General features: G+C 40.8%; 2 protein-coding genes across 2 annotated transcripts; one reads left to right on the forward strand and one right to left on the reverse strand.

The window, feature by feature from the left end:
- Positions 1–650: 650 nt before the first annotated feature.
- On the reverse strand, positions 651–9,417 carry LOC127652826 (small ubiquitin-related modifier 2). The gene is made up of 4 exons (XM_052139228.1): positions 9,305–9,417; positions 8,407–8,538; positions 2,896–2,967; positions 651–1,311 (listed from the first exon to the last, which is right to left on the reverse strand). The coding sequence occupies exons 1-4, from the start codon at positions 9,323–9,325 to the stop codon at positions 1,249–1,251; spliced, it is 288 nt and encodes a 95-aa protein (XP_051995188.1). The 5' UTR covers positions 9,326–9,417; the 3' UTR covers positions 651–1,248.
- A 1,790-nt stretch (positions 9,418–11,207) lies between these two features.
- On the forward strand, positions 11,208–27,297 carry LOC127653089 (nuclear pore complex protein Nup85-like). The gene is made up of 19 exons (XM_052139600.1): positions 11,208–11,355; positions 12,035–12,128; positions 12,249–12,405; positions 12,678–12,748; positions 12,833–12,864; positions 14,377–14,446; positions 14,536–14,657; positions 14,749–14,883; positions 15,305–15,427; positions 15,513–15,644; positions 15,733–15,839; positions 15,915–15,998; positions 18,126–18,191; positions 18,278–18,429; positions 18,508–18,625; positions 18,707–18,807; positions 21,460–21,611; positions 26,912–27,001; positions 27,111–27,297. Exons 1-19 carry the CDS (start codon positions 11,323–11,325, stop codon positions 27,207–27,209), a joined length of 1,938 nt encoding a protein of 645 aa, XP_051995560.1. The 5' UTR covers positions 11,208–11,322; the 3' UTR covers positions 27,210–27,297.
- The last annotated feature ends 667 nt before the right edge of the window (positions 27,298–27,964 follow it).

Below are 27,964 nucleotides of genomic sequence, written 5' to 3' on the forward strand. Positions count from 1 at the left end.
CACTGTACTAAAATGGCCCCCACAGTCACCAGATCTCAACCCAATAGAGCATCTTTGGGATGTGGTGGAACGGGAGCTTCGTGCCCTGGATGTGCATCCCACAAATCTCCATCAACTGCAAGATGCTATCCTATCAATATGGGCCAACATTTCTAAAGAATGCTTTCAGCACCTTGTTGAATCAATGCCACGTAGAATTAAGGCAGTTCTGAAGGCGAAAGGGGGTCAAACACAGTATTAGTATGGTGTTCCTAATAATCCTTTAGGTGAGTGTATACACACTGTATATTACTATAAAGAGATAAGGCAAAGTGAACATGCACATTGCATATCACATCTTATGACGATAATTTTGAAACAATATTTTAACATTTACAAATTGGCTCCATTGACTTCCATTGTAAGTGGAAAAAAAAGGAATAAAATATCAATATAATTTAATATTTTTTTTTTTACAATTGCACGGCATCATTTCGCATTTAGTCATTTTAGTTTCACAAATAAAACATGTGAATTTTAAATGAATTAAAATCAATTATAAGTATATAAAACTCATTAAATGACCTTATACGGTAACTGTATTCATGTAACTGTTTCACTTATGTAAAGCAATTAAAATAATCAAGAAGACACATTCAGTTTGATAAAAAGAGAATATTTTATTTTAACAAGAGATTAGATGGAGGCTCGACTTCTCTGAAACATGAATTCACTCGTACATACAGTCGAGATAATGCGTGTTTAAGACCAGTGTCACTATACGTGACCACTACAATAAAAACAAGAAAAGGTTTAAAACCAATGTAAACTGCAGGTTTGTATAACAGAACAGAATATGTCTTGATGTGCAGTTCAAGCCTCTGTGTGCTATATTTGATGCAGATGTTGGGTTCATGTACAGAGAAATACTTCTGAACCCAAATGCACGGCTGATCACCTGTGGACTACGATTCGTAATGGGGATATATGCATTTGTTGGTATGTACACAGATGCCTAAATCCATGAGATCGATCACTTTAGTTTAGTGATCACTTGCTCCAAGACTCGGGGCTTGACATGTCCGATTTTACTGCAATTAACAATCCCAAAGTAATTATAACTGTAGCAGGAATCCTTTATGTACAAAACAAAGAGAAAGTGGTGAACTGAAACACTATACAACAGCAGTTACAGATAACCATGAGAGGAGAGGAGTGTGGGAAAACCAGGCAGAGCGAGGATGAGGTGGAACGTGTTGAAGGTCCGGGTTAGTCGTGTCCTCCCGTCTGTTGCTGGAAAACATCAATTGTGTCTTCATCCTCCATTTCCAACTGCGGAATACAAACATGAGGTCATTCTTAAACACAGGTCATGAAAGGTCAACAGAACTCTCGTCCTGAGATTCACAATTCTGGATGATCATTCAGAATTTCCGAGACTTCCTGTTGAGATTCCTGTCTAATAATAGCTCACTCCCGTTTCATGATGCACGTGTACGATAATAGCATCTTAATACCATCGTGTTTATCCACGCTGATCGTGCAAGTGCTGTGCGACATGACACAATTCCAGCCAATCATCAGATGTTTGATGTTTACATATCTGATGATATTTGATATACAGTTATGTGGAGCGGGATTTGGGCTGGCCAGAGAAATGCTGCAAAAATAGAAACCAAGCAATGGACAAAATGTCTAGTCGCTTGTCACAGCTGTTTAGGACAAATATACAGTATATATTTAATTGCATGTGAATATAATTTATGTATTTATATTAAAATGTATTTATTTTTTTGCACTTATTTCATTGCACGTATTTATTTGCAATAAATGAAAGAGTTTCATCTTTAAAGACAACATATTTGCAATGCATGTAACTTTTTTCGTAATGTGACATTTTTGGAGTAAAGCAGAATATTGGTAATTATTGCACAATTAATCAAAATGATGCTTCGTGTTACCCTGGAATTAGTTTTAAAAACTGAATGACCTCAGCTGTGAGGGGGTTTTGATAACAGCTGCTGAGAGAGTGCCAGTAAATCTGTCATCTTCTCCCATCTTAATGTCTTGAAGTATTGATGCATTTCTGTGCTCAGCCTTATTTTTCTGAGTATTCGGAAATCAAACAGAAACATAGAGGAGGCTACAGGCAGCCACGGTCACACCGTATCCAAACCTGATGGCAAACGACACACGATTAAAGGTTTATTTCTGATATGTTAATCAGAGATTTTGTCCTAACCAGCTGTGACGAGCGACGGTACTTTCTATCCATCACTTGTTTGCTATTTTCAGCATCACGTGTGTAACTCCATCCACTGTGAACTGGCAACAGTCCACAACTTTCATAAAAATAAGGCTGGGCACAGAAATGCATCAATTCTTCAACTACAAGCTCTCCAGACATGTTTAGTGAGTTCTGTTCTCTGTTTTGTGTGCAGTTGTGTTGTGTTGTCACTATCACTGTTTTTAGATAAACACAACAACGTTTTCTCTTGAACGCCCCCAATGTTGCGAGGGGTCTGCATGAACTGTTGCTCTCTTGCACTCTCATGAACACACACAGGAGATCAACAGTTCACAGTTTCACTAAATAATACATATCAGATTTCAGTTTCTCATCAAATCTTATCATATACTTTCATAACAATCATGAGCCTCATGAATAATTAATTACACTTCTGAATGATACTTTTGTGTTCTTTTGAAGCTTGAGGAGGTGGTCACCATAAACTGCCATTGTATGACATCACAGAGCACAACATTTCTCCCTTTGAGTTCAGAAAAAGAACGAAAGTCATATGGGGTTATAACAACACAGGACTAATCCCTTTAATATACATTTCCTCATTTACATCAGGAGAAAATAATAGCCATGTCATATAATAGGAAGATTCTGAAGTCATGATTTCATACCTGTGCGGGCGTGTCTGTTTCGTTAATGGGCTGTCCGTCAAACCGGAATCGAATCTGCCTCATCGTCAATCCCTGGGAAAAAAATTTATGATGCATCAGTCTGAATACCCAAAGCTACACTATTCCAAACAGTTCCCTAACAGGAAGACACCATATTGTTCAGTTTCTCGTCCCACTGATCAGCAACAAACTCTCGCCTCTGTCTTTATTTTCTGAGAGGCAACGTTGTTGATAAGGTTTTCCTGTTGTTTGAATGAAACTCAACTGCAGGGCATGGATGTTTCCTTCCCCGTGAATGTGTGCCAGTAAAACACTGCGTCTACAATGATATGAGCTGCCAGCAAAACATGTTCCTGACCTACAGATCACACTGCTCCACGTGTAGCATCTTAACCCTGCGTTTACAGCAGCTTGTGGCATGACTGCAGGACTCGACATGCTAATACAGTGTGTGTACAGCGACTCATTCAAAATGAAGCAAAAGAGGCTTTCAGAAAAAGGGCTACAATTAACGATTATATTTTTACTGCGTATTGCAAGTTTTCTTCACGATAAGAAACGCACAGTGACACATATATTATGATTCAATAAGTCTCGAGTCATCATGTTATAGTCTAGCTGTGCTCGAGGGATGAGCGTCCCGTGACAGAGTGTGCATCAGCCGGTGCAGTTTCAATCTCTCCCCATCAGATCGGGACATTCACACAACTCATAGAAGAGGCGCCGACTGCACAGAGAAATGCCAGTTTCGGGATTTGTAGTTATATGACCTGCTTCTGAACTTTATTAAAGCTATAACTGCATTAAAGATGTAATGCCGGGGTGTTTCCTTTAAAGAGCTCCGGCTCCGCTTATTCCACAACAAGAGTGCTTCTGTATTTACTTATTTTGTTTTTTTGCATTATAATTTCCTCATACTTTGCGATCTACATCGCATGATGCAGTTTGGAAAAGCAGTTGTAAGTGGTTGTTAGCAAGTTGGTATTTAGTTGCTAGGGTGTTCTTCAGAGTGGTTTCCAAGGCATTGCTATGCAGTTCCTAAAGGTTTCTGAATGGTTGTTCAAACATTACAATTTGGTTGCCTGGGCATTGCTATGTGGTTGCTAAGGTGTTCTGAGTGGATGTTAGCACATTGCTATTCGGTTGCCAGGTTGTTCTGGGAGGTAACCAAGACGTTCCTATGCGGTTTCTAGGGCATTCTGGGTGGTTGCCAGGGCATCGCAATGTAGTTGTTAAAGATTTCTGAGTGGTTGTTAAAATTGTTTTATTTGGTTGCTAGGGTGTTCTGAGTAGTTTCCAAGGCATTACTATGCAGTTTCTAGGGTATTCTGGGTGGTTGCCTGGCCATTGTGATACAGCTGTTAAGGTGTTCTGATTGGTTGCCAATGTGCTACTATGCAGTTGCTAAGAGTTTCTAAGTGTTTGTTAACATGTTGCTATATTGTTGCTATGGTGTTCTTGATTAGTTTCCAATGTGTTGCTATGGGGTTACTATGTTTTCTGGGTGATTGCCAGAGAATTGCAATGTGGTTGCTAAGGTGCTCTGAGTGGTTGTTAGCACATTGCCATTTTGGATGTTAGGGTGTTTTGGTTGGTTACCAAGGCATTGTTATGCAGTTTCTAGGGCATTCTGGGTGGTTGCCAGGGCACTGTGCTGCAGTTGTTTAAGGTGTTCTCAATGGCTGTTAGTACATTGCTATTTGGATACTAGGAAGTTTTGGGAGAATAACAAGGCATTGCTAATGCAGGTTCTAGGGCATTCTGAGTGGTTACAAGGGAACTGCTATGCGGTTGCTAATGTGGTCTGAGTGGTTGTTAACATGTTTCTTTTTCGGTTGCTTGGGTGTTCTAATGATTATCAAGGTGCTTCTTTTCAGTTGCTTAGGTTTTCTGAGTGGCTATTAACAGTTGCTTTTTGGTTGCTAGGGTGTTCTTAATGGTTTCCAACACATTGCTATGGGGTTACTATGGTTTTCTGGATGACTGCCAGAGAATTGCAGTGTGGTCGCTAAGGTGTTCTGAGTGGTTGTTAGCACGTTGCTATTTGGATGCTAGAGTGTTTTGGGTGGTTACCAAGGTGTTGCTATATGGTTTCTAGGGCATTCTGGGTGGTTGCCAGGGCATCGCAATGCAGTTGCTAAAGATTTCTGAATGGTTGTTAAAATTGTTTTATTTGGTTGCTAGGGTGTTCTGAGTAGTTTCCAAGGCATTACTATGCGGTATTTACATTTATGCATTTGGCAGACACTTTTATCCAAAGCGACTTACAGAGCCCTTATTACAGGGACAATCCCCCTGGAGCAACTTGGAGTCAAGTGCCTTGCTCAAGGACACAATGGTGGTGGCTGTGGGGCTTGAACCAGCAACCTTCTGATTACCAGTTTACCAGTTATGTGCTTAGACCACTACACCACCACCACTCCATCACTCCAGCTGTGATACAGCTATTAAGGTGTTCTGACTGGTTGCCAATGTGCTACTATGCAGTTGCTAAGGTTTTCTAAGTGTTTGTTAACATGTTGCTATATTGTTGCTATGGTGTTCTTGATTAGTTTCCAATGTGTTGCTATGGGGTTACTATGGTGTTCTGGGTGATTACCAAAGTGTTGCTATCTGGTTTCTAGGGCATTCTGGGTGATTGCCAGGGCATTGTGATACAGCAGTTAAGGTGTTCTGAGTGGTTGTTAGCACATTGTTATTTGGAATCTAGCATGTTTTGGGTGGTTACCAAGGTGATGCTATGTGGTTTGTAGGGCATTCTGATTTGTTGCCAGGGCATTTTGATACAGTTGCTAAGGTGTTCTGAGTGGTTGGTTGCTGGTGTGTTCTTGGTGGTTACCAAGGTGGTGCTTTGCAGTTACTAGGATGTTCTTGTGGTTGCCAGGGCATTGCTATGCTATTTATAAGGTATTCTGAGAGGTTGTCATGCTGCGTTTATATCATGTCAGAATTACAGTAATTACAAGTTGACAACTCAGAATTCACCTCTATATGTTCTAGCAATATGTTTAATAATTAAGAAAGTGCTCCAGGTAATAATTAAATAATAAAATGGCATATCAAACAGAAATATGTTCACTATCTTTAACTGTTGAGGCCACCACCATATTGGTCCTTTTCACATGACATCACGGCCGTCAAGTTGGAGTTTACAACTTGTAATTACGAGTTCTAGGTAGACATGAACACCTTCTACAAGTCAGAATCTCTAAATATCGATAACTCTGATATGACGTAAACGCACCATTAGCATGTTGCTATTCGTTTGCCAGGATGTTTGCTTGAAAGCATCATAACTGACCTTGCCTTTCTCTAAACCTGTTTAAAGCTCCATCTGGAATATCCTACACAAGATAAGGCTAATGCTCATGAAACAGAGCTTTGTCCGGATGCAGCATTAACAGGACATGAGGGAGTGATAAAGGCAGCAGACGGCAAGACTGTTGAGGAAATACATGAAAACATGAGTGTTTATTGATCAAATTGAAGAGCTTTTGTTTGGAGGGCAGTAACAGTACTGCAGATTGAGTACTACCGCAACTTTAAGAACACTTATTTAAAATCACATTCACACTGAAACTGCTGGCTTTGAGATTGACTTTCAGATCACAAACATTTGTATATGCCCCTGCAGACCTCATGATGTCAACAATATGTACAAACTATTTATCTGCATTCATGGTTTAGAGGTTTTGTAAAATCCCTAAACCATGAGCAAAATTATCAACTGTAACGCCCCCTACAGGTTTCAAGATACAACCATCAAACTTGGCACAGACCTTCAGACTGTTCTGACTTTGTGTGCTATGCCTTTTGTAACTGTACGAACTTACGATTTTAGCACACCCAACGATCAAGAATCGGAATTTTACATAGACTTAAATTGACAAATGTTTAAATGGGCCAACTGTCAAAAAATTCAAATGTAAACAAACTCACATAAGGCTCTTTATCTGCGTTACATGCACAGTCACATTTACCGTTGGAACGGCGAAATTCTGCAGGAACCTGCGCAATCGCAATGGATTACCAGTGGTGAATAATTTTCCCTCGCGGATTTCAGGTGGAGTTCAGATTTGGTGAATTTTGACAGGTAAATTAGCGAATAGACCAATAGGAAGTTGCTTGGTTTGGCAGTGGCTTCTGTGTGGGTGGTGTTTCGTATAAACCTACACCGAATATTAAAAATGGACAAGGAGTTTAGTGGCAAGTTTCTTCTTAACTTTAATCTCCCAGAGTATGTTTATGTTTACGAATATTTAAATGGGCCAACTGTCAAACTCCAACTGTCAAAAATTCAAATGTAAACAAACCTACACATAGCCTTTCATCTGCTTTTATAGGCGTGGTCACATCTATCTTCACACTGCAAAATTCCGAGGGCAAAATACAGTATGGGTGTAAAGGAATCAATGGGCAAGGAGGAGGCGAGAACCGGCTTTTCGATATAAATAATAGTTTTAATGATAAACTTAAAAGACAACATAAACACACGACGGACATGTCCGTAAACAATCTCTCTCTCCCGCACGGTCCCCTGCAGTCAGCCTTTAACCCTCACGGAGGCATAATTTGCCTAATACGGGACCGGGTGCGTATACACAGTTATACTGAATGTTCCCAATGGACGAGGATATCATTTTTGAGGCGAGTTTCTATTTAACTTCACTCTCTCAGAGTATGTATATGTTTACGAATATTTTAACGGGCCAACTGTCAAACTCCAACTGTCAAAAATTCAAATGTAAACAAACCCACACATAGCCTTTTATCTGCATTTAAAGGCGCAGTCACATCTACCTTTGCACTGCGAAATTCCGTGGTCAAAATACAGTATGGGAATCCGTTCGTGAATTTGCCGCTTTGACCAATAGGAAGTTGCTTGTACACAGCTACACTGAATATTCCCAATCGACGAGGATATAATTTTAGCAGCGAGTTTCATTTTACTTCACTCTACAACTGCCAAAAATGTAAATGTAAACAAACCCACACATAGCCTTTTAAAGGAATTCTTGTGCCCGGTACAAAATGTTTTCAGCGAGCACCCCTCCAGTCCATTGTCTGACGGGGAGGGGGGGTGCGGACAGTTATCCCATCAATGTGCATTACCCGGACAGCTCTGTCGCTGTGTTTATATCTGCATCTCCTCTTGACATGGTATTCCAAAGTCACTAGCCAAAATCCCCGGTCCCATAAAAAGTGATAAAAACAACTGGAGACTGTAATTGCATGCGTTTATTTGGACATTTTATTTATAAGTTGTACTTGCCTTCATGAAAATGTACCATTTTTCTTCCATTTTTTTTAACAGTGTCATTACTAAAAAATAAACTATAGGCTAGTATTTGATATGAAAAATGAATGGCCTAAATACAACACGTTGTGTTAATGCCAAAGCCATACATTTTGCCTAAAGTGTGTATGTCTGTCTGTGGCGCATGGGTGCACTAATATCAGAGATTCTGGACATTAACTCTGCTCATGGTTTCAGCGTGTATATAATCTCACCTGTCTCTCACAGTATGCCTTCATGAGTTTGCTGAGGGGTGTGTGCCTCTTGATTTTAAACTGGACCACCGATCCGTCCTGCCCCGCAACCTTTAGGTTGATGTGGTCATTGTTCTCCGTCTTTACCCCTTCCTGAGAAAACACACACACAAATATAAAGTTTTAGATATAATCATACCATGACGTGATACATTTTATTTGTAGTTTAATGATATTAAAATAAAATATGTTCATGTAATTTCATGCCAATTCTGTCTTTATTGAATAATAAATAAATAAAAACTATATAAACATGACTATGATAACCAATGATGTATGGCCTGAAAAGAATATATCATTAACAGTTTGTAAACAGTTTTAATCTTATTATGTTTTACTGAGAGCAGCATCTTGTAAACTTAAAAAACTCCTTTAATAATAATAAAAGTGAAAAGCACATGTTTTTCTGCCTTCTTTTCACCTTTAAAAAAAAAAAAAAAAAGTATTTTTTTGGACTACATTCATGTTAAATGAGCACGAGTTTGATGCTCACATTTGAATCCATCAATTCAAACCAACAACAAAAAAAAAAGGTTTATTTAGGTCTCAGATAGCAAACTTTGGGAGCATTCAAAATATGCTCAAAAAATTATAATTGCATGCCTGCATGTGATAATTCCTCCATCTTTTCTGCTTTATTTTTTCATTTAAATTTGTCTGCGTCTGTCGAGCGCGCGCTTGCCACGCGCGTTCACACGTCTTCTTCCGGTGTTTCTGAAGCGGCAGGATTTATCCAGTACGCGCGATATTTCGCACAAAATACAACACAATCCGCGCCTTCCCAATTTTTCACATTCCCTCACTCCATATAAACCGTAAAAAATTATAAAAAATTACTTTACTTTTAATCGTCACTCACCTTGGGTTTTTCGTCGGCCATGGTTATTGTATTTGCGCTTCTCCACGCCGCCACACAAAGACTCCGCGGGGACGCGCACGTCCGCGCCCCCGATTAAAAGCGTCCGCGGCGTGCGCGGTCACGAGCGGCGCGCCCGTTTGCCGCGCTCGATCGCGATTGGGCAGAGTGTGTCACGGGACCATGTTAGAGGGGCGGTGGTGACGTCATGCGCGAGACCAGAAAGCCTGCATGACGTGCACGCGCATTCGTTCGCATTGTCTTTTTCTTCACTAAATCTTTGACAAAACGTGACCAGAAATATCACAAAACTACGATTGTTTCACAATGAACATCATAAGCATGCCTGTCCATGGCAGGAACATCATTAAAAACGATTTATATGGAGTGTTTTCTTGATTCTTTTCCTCACACTGTCCTGTAGGAGGAAAGCCATCTTATTTTTTGTTGTTGTTGTTTTTTTTATAAACAGATCAAGATGAATTTACCTCATAAATACAACTATTTAAATACAAAAGTGTTTCAATTACAATTTTGAAATTGAACTTCACTATCACAATTAAGTGTGTAAAAAAAAATGAGTTTATATCACCTACTCATCAGCACTAAAGACCAAATTAAATTTCCTCTAATATGACAATGGTTAATTATTAACAGAATTATTTTAAAATTATTTAAACAGTGTGTTGAAAAACAGAATTGGAAACTTAAACCAAAAGATAAAACTACTTTGTTTACATTATTATTATTATTATCAGTGTTGGGTAAGTTACCCTAAAAAAGTAATTAATTACTAAGTACTAATTACATCTACCGTGTAATTAGATTACTGTACTAATTAAACCCTCTGAAAAGTAATCGCATTACTTATTGCTTTCTAAAACCCTGATTAACCTCGACCAGATGAACAATACAAGGATAGACAAGAATCGATTCTTTTAATTCTTTCAAATAAATCATATAAAATCAAATAAATTATTCATGAACTGGCCAAAGAATTTAAAGGGGCAGTGTTCAATTAGAAAACGTACATTTTAACATTAGACTTTAGAGTCTATACGGTATTTAACGCAATTACATCAGAAGTAACTGTAATTAAATAACTGAAAAATTAAGAGTAATCCCTTTACTTTTTTCAATTAAAAGGCAATTGATTTACAGTAATTAAATACTTATTAATGCATTACACCCAACACTGATTATTATTATAGGAAAACACATAAGAATAACTGTGCGATTGTATTTTTATAAAAAATGTTACACTAATTAAAGGAATATTCCGGGATCAATACAAGTTAAGCTCAATCGACAGCATTGGTTACTACAAAAAGTCATTATGACTCATCACAACTTTTCTTGCAGGAAAAAATAAACAAAAAAATTGCAATTACAGTGAGGCACTTACAATGGAAGTGAATGGGGCCAGTCCATAAACTTTAAAATACTCACTCAAGCCATAAACAATATGCATGTTTACATGATTTCAGGCTGATAAAATCACTGACTAATCGCATCTGTGTAAAGTTATAGCCAGTTTTACAACTTCATTGCCATAATGTAACAATGTAAACCCTAAAATGACCATAAAAATTTTGATTTTTACAACTAATACATAAGTTATAACAGAAGAATTCACGTCAATGCTTTTATATAATTATAAGCTTCACATTTCTGCCTTTAAACCCTCCAAAAATGGGCCCCATTGACTTCCATTGTAAATGCCTCACTGTAACATCGATTTTCGCCTTTGTAAAATAAAAGGAGGGACGAGACGAAATACATTTTTGTGGTAATCAACATTATGCCACAAATGTCGATTGAGCTTAACTTGTAATGAACCCAAAACATTCCTTTAAATGCGAATTCGTGTTTTGCACAGGCGTTCAGCGAGTCGTACTAAGCGTGAAAGCCATCAAGGGTCCTGCAGTGTCACGGGCGCTTGAATAATCAAGTTTAAATCATACACGTGTATATTTACAATTATATTTTCCCTGTTAATCAGGAGGATTTAATAATCGGTGATGGAGGAGGTAGATGTGGAGCCCAGTACAACGGTAATAAGAGCTGGTTTATCCAGATCCATGTGTTCATTTTAATGTAAATTACATTATAAGTACGTATATGTGATGTATATTCATGTTGTTAGTTCACTTACATAAAAGTACAGTGGTGATACCATGCTGGTGTATCTTTAAAATATTTATATAACATGATATTTACAAGGTACTTCAGAAAATACCATTGCACATGTCCAGAAATGTTAATACAATAGAACATGTTTAATATACTATTACATTTGTGAGTTTTTTGTTTATATGTACTATTATTATAAGATCAAAATCATTTTTTATAGGTGTTGATGGAAATGTATATTAATTGTGTTACGTCAGATGCGTACAAGCAAGTACAACCCCTCCAATATTTATACAGTGATCAATGGAAACATGTCAATTCTTCACACTGTAACCCCACCAGTGTTCAAGCCAAATTTACACCCTTCGATGCAGAATAATTGAGTTTCTGGAAAAGTGAGGCTACCAGATGACAATACTAAGATGTTATAAGATATTATAATACTAAATAATTACCATATTTTGGTCATGTATTTGTTAATTTACTGTCTGCTTGTGAAAACACACATATTCATTTGTTCATACACACAGATACAAAATGATGGGAGAAAACTTGGAGCAGCATTAACCATCTTCTTTTTGATTTTCTTATTTCCGGCAGCTCATTCCTGGCGCTGGGTTTCATCAGAATCACTTGGGGTTTGAGTGGGGGCCTGGAGATCTATTAGTCTACGAGACAAACTACAAACGTCAAGGTATTATTCTCTTCAGAGAAACCGCTTGTCTGCGTGTATGTGTGAAAGGTAGATTTAAATATCGACACGCCTTGTCTGATCTGTGTGCGTTCACACACACATGCATGTTTTCCTGTTCAGGTCCAAAATCGGCGGGCTCTCCGTTCGTCCACATCGTGAGGAAAGATGAAGATATCTGCTCTCCAATTCTGCGTAAGCTCTTCAATGAGTCTCATCACATTTTCGTAGGCCTGCAGAAAATCAAACAGGACGTGCCGAGCAAAAACAAGAAGACACAGTGAGTGTTTGTGTTGACAAATAGTTTTTCTAGTCATGCTCTGGTCAAGATGTAGCATAAAACTTGTAAGCCAAAGTGATATCTGATTTGTGACTGAATCATTCTTTCGAGTCACTTCTAACCAATTTGACTGATTCATTAGTGAATCCTTCTAAACTTGAATGCCTTTGAAAAATCCTCATCCAGCTGTCACAAATAAGTGTGAAACCTGTAAAACCACATTTGATCTGCTTTCAAAGTGTGAGTGATCGATCTGTTGTTGTTACCTGCAGGTTTGTGAGTATCAGTAAGAACTACAGGTCTGTGATCAGAGCCTGTATGGAGGAACTGCAGCAGAACGCAGGTAAACAGTCATATCACACATGATGCTGATTCATTTTACCATCTGAAATGATTTAGATTCTCTCATCCATCCCTCTGTTTCCAGTTGCAACTCAAGACCCACAGTATGGAGATCAGGTACTGCCAAATCATGTAAAACACACTTCAAAAGTAAACATGAAATCAAAATGGATCCTATTTACTAGAGATACACCAATAAAAACAATTTGCATTATTGATATTTTAAAAATAATAATAAAGTTGGCTGTAAGCGGCAGTTACGGGGCCAAGAACACCAATGGCAAACATTTTAATTAAATTTAGAATTCCGTGATGATTGTAGCAGAGTGGTAAAAAAATACATTAGTTTAATGGTTCTATTAATGATCAAAAGGTGGTGCTGTCACCAAATGTTTTTGGTATCATCAGGGCTTGGTCATAATGCCACATATGCAGTTTCATGTCAGTACGCCAAAGCATTCGTGAGATAATGCCCGGATCCTTATCGGCATCTTACCATATAATTTGTTTATGCGTTACATGAGAACGGTTTGGTCTATCAAAAACCTTTGCATAGCTTTTTGTCATGAGTTTAACTAGATGTTACATGGAAAATTTCATGCAAATCGGATATGTGCCCTAGGAGTAAGTTTTCAAATAAATAAAAAATGGCGTACAGGAAGTATGTCCGACTATGGCAAATTGGTTATCATTTGACTTCCTATGCCCCAAGGAATCTAAAGCGTCCAGTCTTGTGATTTTAGGCCAAACCATTCAGTATGTTTCATATATCTGGACCACTAGGTGGCACTGTGCCGAAACTGTACAGACCATGCTTGTGATGACCTACGGCAAGTTTTCTGTCAATACGCTAATGCATTGGGCACAGCCTCGCACCCATTTTGGTGAACTCGCAGTCAAATTGGTGCTGTAGATGAGAACGGTTTGCTCAATCATCATGAATCTCATGAAGTTTTGTGATGAGTGTCTTTAGATGATGCAGGCAAAAATTCAAGCAAATCGGACATATGATATAGGAATTGGAAAAAGTAGGTTTACAGAAAATTCTAAGTGGCAGAAAATTTAGTGAGCGGAGCATAAAAACGATGCAACTAGGGGGACTCGGCATGACCCAAGTAATCAGAGGAAAAAATTATTTTGTTTCTAGGACTTGGTTCAAAAGTTTTAAACCGAAATGTAAGTAAAATTGTAAACTCATGGTGGCGCTAGAGGGTTTCAGTTAGAAACCACAAATTTTGTGTGGGAGCTACTCATAACCGCCCCTACCACTGTACCAAATTTGCCCATTTTCCTACATACGGTTCAATGGGCGTCCATAGACCTCTAGAACGAAAGCAGACTTATTAAGAAAACGTACAGAAACAATAGTTATAAAAATACAAATATTATTGATGACAATGTCTATTATAATAAAGTGGAACTTAGCCAATAATATCAAACCTAATATAAGCAATACAGTTAAATCCTGATGGATAAAATCTTGCCCTATGTCATTTTCTGATGAATACATTGAAAATATAAAATGGTATAATATAATTAGCATATCAGTAGTAGCAACACGGCTAACACATAAGGAAAGGAAATGCATAGCAATTGTCTCATGTTGTCTTTATCTCTCTCCTTCTCCAGGTGTCTATTCTTTTGGCCATTGAGCTCATCTGGAACTTGTGTGAGGTGCTCTTCATTGACGCAGCTCCAGGTAAAGACTCGCAAAAATATTCAGAGGCCTGATTGCTGTGAAACCATTTCTGTTATAGTGCCAAACAAATCTTATTTTCCAAATAATAGCCGGCTCACTGCTGCTCCACCTGCTGGACTGGGTGCGTCTACACAAGTCTGATGTGGATGCCAGAGCGAGAGAGGTGCTGCAGAGCGACAGCCCCACCCGACATCAGTCCTACTGGGAAGTGGTACGAGCACATGACCTCCTGAGAATCCATACATCAGCCCTCATCTGTGTCATCATATTCACTGCCTCTCTCTCTCTCTCTCTCTCTGTAGGTGATCAGTTTGGTTCTGCAGGGGCGTATGGATGAAGCTCGGCAGGTGTTGTCCAAACAGGCGTCTCTTCGGTCAGACAGCAGTTCTGTGTTCAAGCGTATGGATACCCTGTTACACACCATGCCTATATTTAATGTACGTGTTTCATGACACAACTGCATCATCACAGCCCGGCCACGCCCTCCTCCTCTTTACAGAATAACCACTGAGAATAAAAGTAAAAATCCAGGTGCATTTCAGAAAGGAGACGTTTTAAGTTTATAATTTTTACGTATTGATTCGTCTATTTTTGTGTATTACGATAATGAGAATTTGGAGAAAATGTGTTTTGAGTAACAGGAACATAATGTCACAATGCCTTAATGGTCCTAAAAATAGCCTATATCGTATTTAAGCAAAATATAATGAATATTTTCCCTTTAATTTTGTGGGTAATGTGTCCTGGACAAGATCCCTTACCTTGGGCCCCTTAACCGTGGTCAAATCAATGTAATAGCATCAACAGCAAATGGTACAAGTCACAAATATTAAATGATTATAATGTCTGTGTGTGTAGCCCACTGGCACTCAGACGCTGACGGAGTTTGACGTTAAATGGAGACACTGGCATGAAGAGTGTGACCGCTGTCTCCAGGATAACACATTTGCTAGTAACCGTCACTTGGAGACCATCTGCAAGGTGAAGAGTCCTGACTTTTACCGACATCTACTGATGACCTTTACAAACCTACAGACACTGTATCATCTGACTCTTTCTCTGTCAGATTATGGTTGGCGATGAGGATGCGCTGCTGGAACAGAAAGAGTTATTGAGCACCTGGTATCACTTCCTGGTGACCCGACTGCTGTACTCTCACCCGATAATCAAACCACCCGATCTGCACTACTATGCACAAGTACACTCAAACACGCTACACTAGTAACACTGTTTTGTGTGGTTAGACTGAATATCTGTAATCCTGACCTTGTGTTTGTGCATTTCAGTCAAGTATGAACATGTTTCTGGGTCCGCGGGCGTCACCGGAGCCTCTGGACATCATCCTACTCTCTGCGTTTGAGTTTGACCTCCATCAGGTCATCAAAGACTGCAGGTATATTCAAACGAGTTTAATCTGAACACAAGAGTCAGCACACACTCCATAATAACACACTTGATGTGTCTACAGCATCGCGCTCAATAACTGGTGGTTTGTGGCTCATCTGACCGACCTGCTGGATCACTGCAAACTGCTGCAGTCACACAACCTACAGTATGTATCTCGCATCATACATACATTGAAATCTATAGTAACGTTTCAAAGGAGTCTCTTTGTAGTTCACTGCTGTTGTTACACAAGGCTTTTTCCACCAAAAACACTGTAGACTACAGGCCGACCGATAGTGGTTTTTGCCTATACAATAACAAAGCTGGTGGAAAAGGCAGATAACTGATTAATTGGCTGATAGTTTTTTTTCCTTACTGTGACAGGCACAGACATAAAGTTGTGGCCAAACATATTGGCACCCTTGGTAAATATGAGCAAAGAAGGCTGTGAAAAAGCCATCTCTCCAGATCCTTCAAATTCAGCGGTCCACGCTGGTGGACTGTCCTCTTCAGTTCACCACACAGGTTTTCTATGGAGGTCAGGTCAGGGGACTGGGATGGCCATGGCAGAACATTGATTTTGACAACCATTTTTGTGTTGATTTTGATGTTTGTTTTGGATTATTGTCCTGCTGGAAGGTCCTTTTGTAAGCTTTCTGGCTGAGCCAGTCAGGTTTAGATTTTAGTATCTGTTGGTATATGATAGAGTCCATGATGCCATGTATCCGAACAAGATGTCCAGGACATTTGGCATAAAAACAGCCCCACATCATTAAAGATCCAGCACCACATTTAACTGTGGGCATTGGGGACTTCTTCATCTCTGTGTGTGCCAAACCCATCTCTGGTGTTTGCTGACAAAGAGCTGTTTTTTTGTTTCATCTGACCATTGAACCCAGTCCCATTTGAAGTTCCAGTGGTGTCTGGCAAACTGAAGATGCTTGAATTTGTTCTTGGATGAGAGCAGAGGCTTTTTTCTTGAAACCCTCCCAAACAACTTGTGATGTAGGTGACGTCTGAATGTAGTTTTGGAGACTTTCTGACCCCAAGACCCAACTAATACCTGCGATTCTCCAGCCATGATCCTTGGAGATTCTTTGGCCAATTCAACCATCCTCCTCACTGTACATGGAGACAATACAGACACACGTCCTCTTCCAGGCAGATTCATAATATTTCCAGTTGATTTGAACTTCTTAATTATTGTCCTGATGGTGGAAATTGGCATTTTCAATGCTTCAGCTATTTTCTTATAGACACTTCCCATTTTGGAAGCTCAAGAACCTTTTGCCGCACATCAGAAATATATTCTTTAGTGTAAGCCACTGTGATTGATGATTAAGGGAATTTGGCTTGTGTGTTACATCATATGTCAAACAGGAAGTCATGGCTGAATCATTTCATGTTCCCAGTCACCCAGGTGCACTAAAAAATTTAAAATATGAATGGGAATATACTTCAGATATAGTTAACTCATAAGAATCTCTAGGGGTGCCAGTAATTGTGGCCAACATGTTTTGGAGAAAAATATTTAATGAGATTTCCCCTCTTTCACAATTGTTTTACTTCAATTAAAGGTTAGATTTTTGTGAATCAAAAGGTCAAACAATGCAGATTTTTTTTTCACAGACTTCTATGCTCATATTTACCAAGGGTGCCAATATTTTTGGCCACAGCTGTAAATGCAACAAAAGTCCCAAAATAATAAAATCACAAATTTAGTTTGTGCAATCAAAATCCCAATAATAACCAGAAAGAAATTGGTTATTTCGTGACATGCACTTACAATCTTACAATCATCTGCAGTTAATTACAATATAAACACTATAAAGTAAACTCAAAGGCTTGTAAATGTTGTATGAGCAGTAATTTATCAACAGTAGATCATATAATAGTCACATTGGACAAAAAACTAGACATCAAGCCAGTGATTGTTTTCGTTTCACCTCTAGAGGTCGCTGTTATACCGTAGAACCCTCCAGCGGCAGAAACGAAGGAATAATAATAAAAAAATATTAATGCAGATAACCGATATTTCCAAAAAGCAACTATCGGTGCCGATATATCGGTAAAACCAAAATCCAAATAATAACCAGACAAAAATACGATTTGATGACATCCTCTCTTACAATCATCTAAAATGTATCACAATATCGTTAAAACCGATATATATCGGTAAAACCGGTACGGTCGACCTCTACTGTAGACCAAAGATCCAGATACTTGTGTGTATCTAGAAAGGTTTTGGTCAATATAACATCCATAACTTTGCTCTGTTTTTATGTGCTTCTAGTTTTGGGTCTAATCTGCGTGAGTTTCTAGTTTTGGAGTACGCATCTGGCCTCTTCACACATCAGAGGTGATTTAAACGTTCAGTTTTCAACTTAAGAGTGAAAGATCTCGTTCGATAAAGGTCTTTAATAGTTGTGTGTGTGTGTGTGTTAGTCTGTGGCAGCTGGCGGTGGATTATTTTGATCACTGTCCTGAGTTTGGTCGTGTGTATCTGGAGCTTCAGATCGAAAGGATTCCAATGGACACCGAACGCAAAGCCATTAAAGTCCTGCGCATCTGTAAAGACCGACAGATGAGTGAACAGGGTGAGTGAGTTTGGTGTAACTCGACCGAATGCCATACACTGCCCATCCTCACTGTGAGTGTGTGTGTGTGTGTTTTAGTGCGCAGTATCTGTAAGATCATGGCTAAAAGAGCTCTGAGGAACAACAGACTGGGATCTGCTCTCTCCTGGAGCATCAGAGCCAAAGATGCTGCGTTTGCTACACTCATATCTGAGAGGTTACATTGTCTATCTGTCTTTCATTTTCACATTACATTATTATATTGCATTTTCCTAACACGTGTGTGTGTGTTGTGCAGATTTCTTCAGGACTACAGTAATAAAGGCTCTTTCACAGATCTGGATTTGTTGGATAATCTGGGTCCTGCCATGCTGCTCAGTGACAGACTCACATTTTTAGGTACATCATGAGAGACACTGAAGCTGTGATTGACATCAACAGAGCAGCTGCTATAATTCAATATGTTCAATATTTAATGAGACCATCAAAATGAAGATAATTTAGATTTATAGTGTGATGTTTTTTGACAACATCTTTCTCTACATATTTACACCTGTACAGGTGCGGTGGTGCTGAAAGTCCTTATATGGAGATGGTTTGGGTGTGTTATGCAAATTACTAACTTTGTGCACCCGCTCCTTCATTGGTTAGTTCACCCAAAAATGAAAATTCAGTTATTGTTTACTCTCCCCTGTGTTGTTATAACCCTATATGTCTTTATTTCTTTTTCTGAACTCAAAGGGAGAATTGTTGTGCTCCGTGATGTCATACAATGGCAGTTTATGGTGACCACCTCTTCAAGCTTCAAAAGAACACAAAAGTATCATTCAGAAGTCTAATTAATTATTCATGAGACTCGTGATTGTTATGAAAGTATACGATAAGATTTGGTGAGAAACAAACTGAAATCTGATGTATTATTTAGTGAAACTGTGAACTGTTGATCTCCTGTGTGAGTTCAATTACCCCTCACGACATTGGGGCGTTCAAGAGAAAACACGTTTTGTTTATCTAAAAACAGTGATAGTGACAACAGAACACAACACAACTGCACACAAAACAGAGAACAGAACTCACGAAACATGTCTGAAGAGTTTGTAGCTGACGAATTGATGCATTTCTGTGCCCAGCCTTATTTTTTAAAGCGTTTTTGGACTGTTGCCAGTTCACAGCGGACGGAGTTACACACGCAATGCTGAAAATAGAAAACAAGTGATGGATAGAAAGTACCGTCGCTCGTCACAGCTGGTTAGGACAAAAATTCAGATTAACATATCAGAAATATACCTTTAATCGCATGTAATTTGCTGTCAGGTTTGGGCACAGTGTGACCGTGGCTGCCCGTAGCCGCCTCTATGTTTCTGTTTGATTTCCGAATACTCTTAAAAAATAAGGCTGAGCACAGAAATGCATACATTTTTCCAGCTACAAACTCTTCAAACATGTTTAATGAGTTCTGTTCTCTGTTTTGTGTGCAGTTGTGTGTGTTCTGTTGTCACTATCACTGTTTTTAGATAAAAATAAAACGTGTTTTCTCTTGAACGCCCCAATGTCGCGAGGGGTCTGCGTGAACTGTTGCTCTCGTGCACTCTCATGAACACACACAGGAGATCAACAGTTCACAGTTTCACTAAATAATACATCAGATTTCAGTTTCTCATCAAATCTTATCGTATACTTTCATAACAATCATGAGCCTCATGAATAATTAATTAGACTTCTGAATGATATTTTTGTGTTCTTTTGAAGCTTGAAGAGGTGTCACCATACACTGCCATTGTATGACATCACTGAGCACAACATTTCTCCATTTGTGTTCAGAAACAGAAAGAAAGTCAAATAGTGTTATAACAACACAGGGGTGAGTAAACAATGACTGAATGATTATTTTTAGGTGAACTAATCCTTTAACATTAGAACAAGGATAAGAAAACATGCATGTGCACCTGTTGTGGACATTTTTCGTGAAAACTTTTCCTGTTCATACAAGTACAAAAAAAATCAACTCCGTTATTAGTGAACGAGGCCTATTGTCTCTCTTAATACCTTGTCTGTTCTTTACAATCGGTTGTTGATTAAAACCAACAAAAAAAAGAAACATTTCATTGTAATTTCACATAGCACGGATGCGCTAAAAAAACTGCAACTCCACTCATGTTAAAATGCGCTCTCTGGCTGATGCCGGTTGTCTTAAAGAGACAGTACTGATATAGCATGATTTAAACATGTCAATGTAAATAGTAACAATTATGCATGTAAACAATTAACACAAAATATATATGCAAAATATAATATTTGCAAAGTGATGGAATTCACTAAATTGTTTACATTTTTGAAAAGATAAAATGTAACGAATTTGATGAAAAACTAGTGCTAAAATAATTTTTGAATTGCACCTAGAAGGGTTATCTAGGAGGTTAGAAGGCCTTTTTATAATTAACAGCATTAGTTGAGAGAGAATCTCTTTCATATGGAAGCAAAATGGACGTTGTAATCAAAATATACCCCAAATCAACTAATTTCGAATCGAGTAAATTGGAATTTAATCTGTTAATCTGCATCATTGGTCTGCTTAAGACGCTTTTGGAGTCTCACTTCGGTTGCATTGCATCTTAATAGTTTTCAGCGTCTCTGGAGATAAGCGCAGTTTTTAATACACTGTGTCCTGAGTTAAATGTAGTTACACGCCTCATTCCTTGCATTTGGTTGTGCTTGAGCATGCAATCTGTGGAAAGCTGTGCTGCCTGCTCATTGGTTTGACAAGGCATGATGCCTGTACAGCTGGAGTTGCGCTGACTGCCCCCTACAGCAAAAATGTGGCACATCAAGTATTACGAAATGTATGTACGAGTTGGGGGCATGATTAAACGCGTTAATGTTTTTAACGTGTTATTTTCCATATAATTAATGGCACTGAATTAACGTGTTAAATGAACAGGCCTAAAAAAAAATGAAGCATTACCATTGGGTCATTAGTGAGGTTCAAAATGATGTTTTAACCATAAAGATGTCACTAATAGTGCGATTTATTTTGTGTGTGTGTGTGTGTAGGAAAGTACCGTGAGTTTCACAGGCTCTATGGTGAAAAGCAATTCTCAGATGCGGCGAAACTCCTGCTGTCGCTCATGACCGCAAAGATCGCCCCCCGCAGTCTGTGGATGACACTGCTGACCGACGCACTGCCGCTACTGGAGCAGAAAGAGGTGCGAAAGACACGAGCCTTACAATATAACACAAGGAGAAGATTGATCTAGCTAAACTCTTAACAGTTTCCACTAGGGATGCACCAATACCTGGCCAATTATTTACTAAATTAAAACCATCAGCAAACCAGACAAGCATTAAAACGCCGCTATGATGGTTTGTTTTTAATTAGTAACACACTTTGTAAAACTCTGTGAATGCACAATTAAAAAAATAATAGTAGCCACAATACAAAGAGGGGTTTACACTCCAAAGAACATGTCATGTCATTCTTTCTCGTTCTCATCTAAATGCGGAAAAACTGCAATAAACAGATGTGAGAGTCGTGTAAGCGGCACTTACCTATAGGCTACATGATGAGGGAAACCATCCAAAATGCTTTGAAACCAGCAGAATCCGGAGACATCGGTATGATATACATTAATGCTGCACGAATGATTAAGAGTGAAATCGCAATATGGCTGTAAAGCGGGTTAAGGGAAAGGAGGCGGCGAGAACCGGCTTGACGATATGAATAATGGTTTTAATAATAAACTGAACGAAAAACACAGAGCAGCTGCCTGAAATTCTCTCTCTCGAACAGTGGTCCCGGCCTCCTTTATCCCACGCGCACCCCCATCAGGCTGATTGGGGACCAGGCGTCCGTTGTTCCAGCCAGGCCACACCCTCCTCCGCTCTACACTCCTCACTGCATAGCCTCTGGCTGGACGTACACCCCTCCATCTCCGGGGGGAAAACGTGCCTTGCGCCCCATCTGCTGGCGGGCCAACCCCACCTTCCTCGACCTGCAAGGAGACAGGAGGGGAAACGCAAAAAAAAAACGGACCAGAGTCAGACCTACGACCCCGGACGGACGGAACACCCCTCCGCATTCCCGGTGACTCGTGGGGACTCTCCTCCGCCCCTGGCAGCGGCCCAACCACTCCAGGTGGTCAGTGAGTCTGCCTCCTCCCCTCACGGATAACAGCCTTCTTTCGACGCCTTCTCTTTTCTGGGGGATGGCAGGGCACTCCTCCGCCCCTGGCAGCGGCTCCAGTCGGTCAGGGAGTCCTTTCCCTCCTCCCCTCGCGGATAACGGTCTTCTTTCGACCCCTTCGCTTTTCTGGGGGACAGCAGGGCACTCCTCCTCCCCTGGCAGCGGCTCCATTGCTCCAGGCGGTCAGGGAGTCCAGTCCCCACTCGCCTCGCGGACAGCGGCCATTCCCTGCATCCGGGCGGTCGGGCTACTCCGTTCCCCGGCAGCGGCGCTCCCCTGGGTGGACGACAGTGTCGAGGACTCCGCAACGGGCATTCCTCCTCCTTTCCGGGTTTCGGCACCAGTGGAAAGCGGGTTAAGGGAAAGGAGGAGGTGAGAACCGGCTTGACGATACAAATAATAGTTTTAATAATAAACCGAACCAAAAAATACACAAACATAAACACACAGAGCAGCTGCCTGTAATTCTCTCTCTCTCTCGAACCATCGTCCCGGCCGCCTTTATCCCTTGCACGCCCGCATCAGGCTGATTGGGAACCGGGCGTGCGTTGTTGCTCTACTATGGCCTTGCTTGATTACTTAACCTTAAGAAAGCTGCGATCCAGCACTGCGTGAGCAAGCGGCACCCTCTAGCGGTCTGGATGACATTATGCATTGTTCATTACACCACTATAATACAGAATTTAAATTATTTGTCCGTGATGTGGTTGCCATTTACATGTAATTGCCCAACATATACATAGTTTGAATATGTAATGTTCTATTATACACAGTACATACATGTCAAATGTGAGTTCTGTTGTTTTGAACTGCAAAAATGTTTAAACGTACAAAATAAAAAAAAATATTTTTCAAACAATCTTTCATATCAGTGCATCCCGGTGCATCAATTTAAACTCCATAAAATGACAATTCTGTCATCATTTTACTCACCCTCATGTTATTCCAAGGCCTGTTCACTCCTCACTGTAGAGCGAAATCAGGAGAGTTGTTAAGAGTTTGTTTAATCACTGTATGTTTGCCTTTGTATGATTGACTCAAGATGGCGCCGAGTATGGCTGCTGCGTTGCGAGCTCCGTTACAACACTGCGGTTTATTGTTTGTTTTGTTTACAGTTCTTTGTTTTTTTGTCTTGGATGTTGTCTGCCTTATTGTTTACGACAGACAAACGCTTTTGGACATTAGTTCTACAATCACACATCGAAAACCGGACTTCAGATTCCTTAATGCCGACCGCTGTTTACAAACACGCCGGTGGAGCCCTACTGTCTGTGCTGCTCGGCGCTGAAACGCCAGAAGGAAAAGAGGAAAACGAGCCGGCGTTCTCATCAGAGTAAGGCGTCGTGCAAATCGACCCCGCTACCCAGTATACTACTGGCAAATGTTCAGTCTCTGGACAACAAACTCTGCGAGCTGAGAGCGGATCTCTTTCCAATGAGAGGCGAGGGACTGCTGCGTTATGTGCCTTACAGAAACCTGGCTGTCTCACGGAGATTCCAGACTTCGACCATCGAAATCACGGGCTTTTCCGTGCACCGGCGGACAGAGCGAAAGACCTCTCTGGTAAAAGCAGAGGTGGTGGTGTATGTTTTATGATCAACAAATCATGGTGTGATCAGAGGAACGTACATTTCATCAAGTCTTTTGCTCTCCTGATCTGGAATATCTCATGCTTCTGTGTCGACCATTCTGGCTGCCGAGGGAATTCACGGCGGTTATCATCACAGCTGTGTACATCCCCCGCAAGCCGACACAGACCGGGCACTCAGGGAACTGTATGGGTGTATAAGTGAGCAGGAAACCGCGCACCCTGAGGCTGCGTTCATTGTTGCCGGGGACTTTAACAAAGCCAACTTCAAAGCAATCGCCCCAAAATACCACCAACACATAAAGTTCAACACACGAGGGGACCGGGTTTTGGATCATTGTTACTCTCCCTTCCGGAAGGCTACAAATCCCTCCCCTGCCCCCCATTTGGCAAATCGGACCATTCTTCCGTTCTGCTTCTGCCCGCTTACAGGCAGAAACTGAAACAGGAAGCACCCACCCTCAGAACGATCCAGTGCTGGTCGGACCAATCAGACTCTGCGCTACAAGACTGTTTTGATCACGCGGACTGGGAGATGTTCGGTCCGCCTCTGATGACGACATCGAGGTTTACGCTGACAGCGTAGCGTGTTTCATCAGGAAGTGCGTAGAAGGGCGTTGTTCGACCAAAACTATACTGGATATACCCCAACCAGAAACCATGGGTTAACTTGGCGATGTTCAGCGCGACACTCACTCGCGCGGACCTCCGCTTTTAATTCTCCTAACACGGAGGAGCGTAAACAAGCCAGTTATGCCCTCCGTAACACTATCAGTGCAGCTAAACGCCAGTACAGGCACAAACTTGAAAGTCAGTTCAACACCACCGACTCCAGAAGTATGTGGCAGGGAATTAACACAATCACGGACTACAAGCGGAATAAAGTCTCCGCCATGAACACTGCTGCATCTCTCCGGACGAACTTAATACATTTTATGCTCGTTTTGAGGACAGTAACACCGCCCTCGCGGAGAGTGCACTCGCGACTGACGCTACAGAGGTTGATTCACTCTCCGTCTCTGTTGTGGATGTAACCCGATCATTCCGGCGGGTGAACATCCGTAAAGCCGCTGGTCCAGAGCGGCATTCGGGCCGCGTCATCAGAGCGTGCGCGAATCAACTGGCTGGTGTTTTTACGGACATTTTCAATCTGTCCCTCTCCCTGTCTGTAGTCCCCACATGCTTCAAAACATCAACCATTGTGCCTGTACCGAAGCATGCTCTGACCCCCATCATCAGCAAATGCTTCGAGAGGTTAATCAGAGATCACATCTGCTCTGTTCTGCCCCCCTCTTTGGACCCATTGCAGTTTGCCTACCGCAACAACCGCTCCACTGATGATGCCATTGCATCTACAATACACACTGCTCTCTCCCACCTGGAAAAAAGGAACACATATGTGAGAATGCTGTTTGTAGACTACAGCTCAGCATTCAACACCATAGTGCCCTCCAAGCTTGATGAGAAACTCCGGGCTCTGGGCTTAAACAGCTCGCTGTGCAGCTGGATCCTGGATTTCCTGTCAGGCAGACGTCAGGTGGTTAGAATGGGCAGCAACACCTCCTCATCACTGACCCTCAACACTGGAGCCCACGAGGCTGTGTTCTCAGCCCACTCCTGTATTCCCTGTACACACATGACTGTGTGGCAACACATAGCTCCAATGCCATCATTAAGTTTGCTGGCGATACTGACGGTGGTAGGTCTGATCACTGACAATGATGAAAGAGCCTACAGAGAGGAGGTGCACACTCTGACACTCTGGTGTCAGGAGCACAACCTCTCCCTCAACGTCAGTAAAACCAAGGAGCTTGTTGTGGACTTCAGGAAGAAAGACGGAGAACACAGCCCCATCACCATCAATGGAGCACCGGTGGAGAGAGTCAGCAGCTTCAAGTTCCTCGGTGTCCACATTACTGAGGAACTCACATGGTCCGTCCACACTGAGGCCGTTGTGAAGAAGGCTCACCAGCGCCTCTTCTTCCTGAGACGGCTGAGGAAGTTTGGAATGAACCTCCACATCCTCACACGGTTCTACACCAGCACTGTAGAGAGCATCCTGACTGGCTGCATCACCGCCTGGTACGGCAATAGCACCGCGCACAACTGCAAAGCCCTGCAAAGGGTGGTGCGAACTGCCAGGAACATCATCGGAGGTGAGCTTCCCTCCCTCCAGGACATATACACCAGGCGGTGTGTGAAAAAAGCTCGGAGGATCATCAGAGACTCCAGTCACCCAAGTCATGGGCTGTTCTCACTGCTACCATCAGGCAGGCGGTATCGCAGCATCAGGACCCGCACCAGCCGACTACATGATAGCTTTTTCCCCAAGCAATCAGACTGTTGAACTCTTGATCTATCAGGATCAATAATTAGCACTGCACTTTATTCATCTATAATCTCACACTGGACTGTCAACATATTCTCCTCAATACAACTGCTATATATATATATATATACACATATATATTTCATATACTCCCACTTATTGTATTGTATTGTATATTCTGTTCTATATTCTGCATTGTATATAATTATTGTGTTGTGTAAGTATGTGTACATTTGATATGTAATTTGTGTTGTGTAAGTATGTTGTTTATTGTAATTGGTATATGTCTCGTCACTGTCATGACTGCTATGTTGCTCGGAACTGCACACAAGAATTTCACCTACTGTTGCACTTGTGTACATGGTAGTGTGACAATAAAGTGATTTGATTTGATTTTGATTTGAAGGTGATCTTTTCTGTGGCTCAGACGTACGAGCTCATGTCGTGTCTAGAGGAACTGACATCAGGAACCAACGAGCCAAAGCAGACGGCACAGGTACCTCGAATATTCATACACACTAACACAGAAACGCCACTGTTGTTTCCCGATGCTTTAGATGATCATGTTTAGTTGTAAATGAGTTGTTTGGTCATATGTATTTCAGGAAGATGACATGGAGTCCACAAAGATGGAGCTGTTACAACTCGCTCTGGCCCGAAATCTCGCCATGGCCATCGTGAAAGAAGGAACGATAGAAACATAATCTCACGCCATCATGAATTTGATACCAGAAACTCTGTCTACTGTAAATAATTCCAATTTGTTTTTATTTTTTTTTTAAATAAATCTTTTTCCAATATTTGCACTCGTCATTCTAATTCATTTGTTGTCATTTTAACAGGTCAATTCGTGAATGGTCTCATTTGTTTTGCTCTTTTGAATCAAGCAACCTTGACTGACATTATAGGTGGACTTCAGGGATTCAAATAACACACCGACTTCACATGAATCCGTTTAAATACTTTATTCTGCATGCATCGGAACAACCGGTTGATTTCAAGTAGGTATAGCTGCAGGCCGGAGATCTCAAAGAGGGCGTGGCTACTCCAAAAGGGGTTGTGCCAACTCCAAAAGGGGGCGTCACTTCCATATCTTCAATGGCGCGCTCGCGCTCCTTTTTGGAGCACTGCCTGCAGCTATACCCTACTCCTTGATTTGGACCGTTTACTGTACAGACATGATTGACATTACATGTATAAATCCAGCTCACACACAGATTTCACCATTCAAAACACTCCAGCGATGAGTAGCACACGTCAAGAGTTTAGATGCAGCATTCACGCATTCAATGTGTCAAAAGGAGACCTTGAGGTTCTTAAAAAATCACGTGTTGAACGGCAACAGACGTGTATGCGGAAATAGGTTTTTGCTGGTATATTTAGCACGATATACCGTCTCAGTCCTTTCTCCATCATCTCTTGTTCATTTCTATAATCTCTGAATAATGAGGCTATAATA

Source organism: Xyrauchen texanus, chromosome 12 (genome assembly GCF_025860055.1).
Source record: "Xyrauchen texanus isolate HMW12.3.18 chromosome 12, RBS_HiC_50CHRs, whole genome shotgun sequence".
In the NCBI taxonomy this organism is placed as follows: Eukaryota; Metazoa; Chordata; class Actinopteri; order Cypriniformes; family Catostomidae; genus Xyrauchen; species Xyrauchen texanus.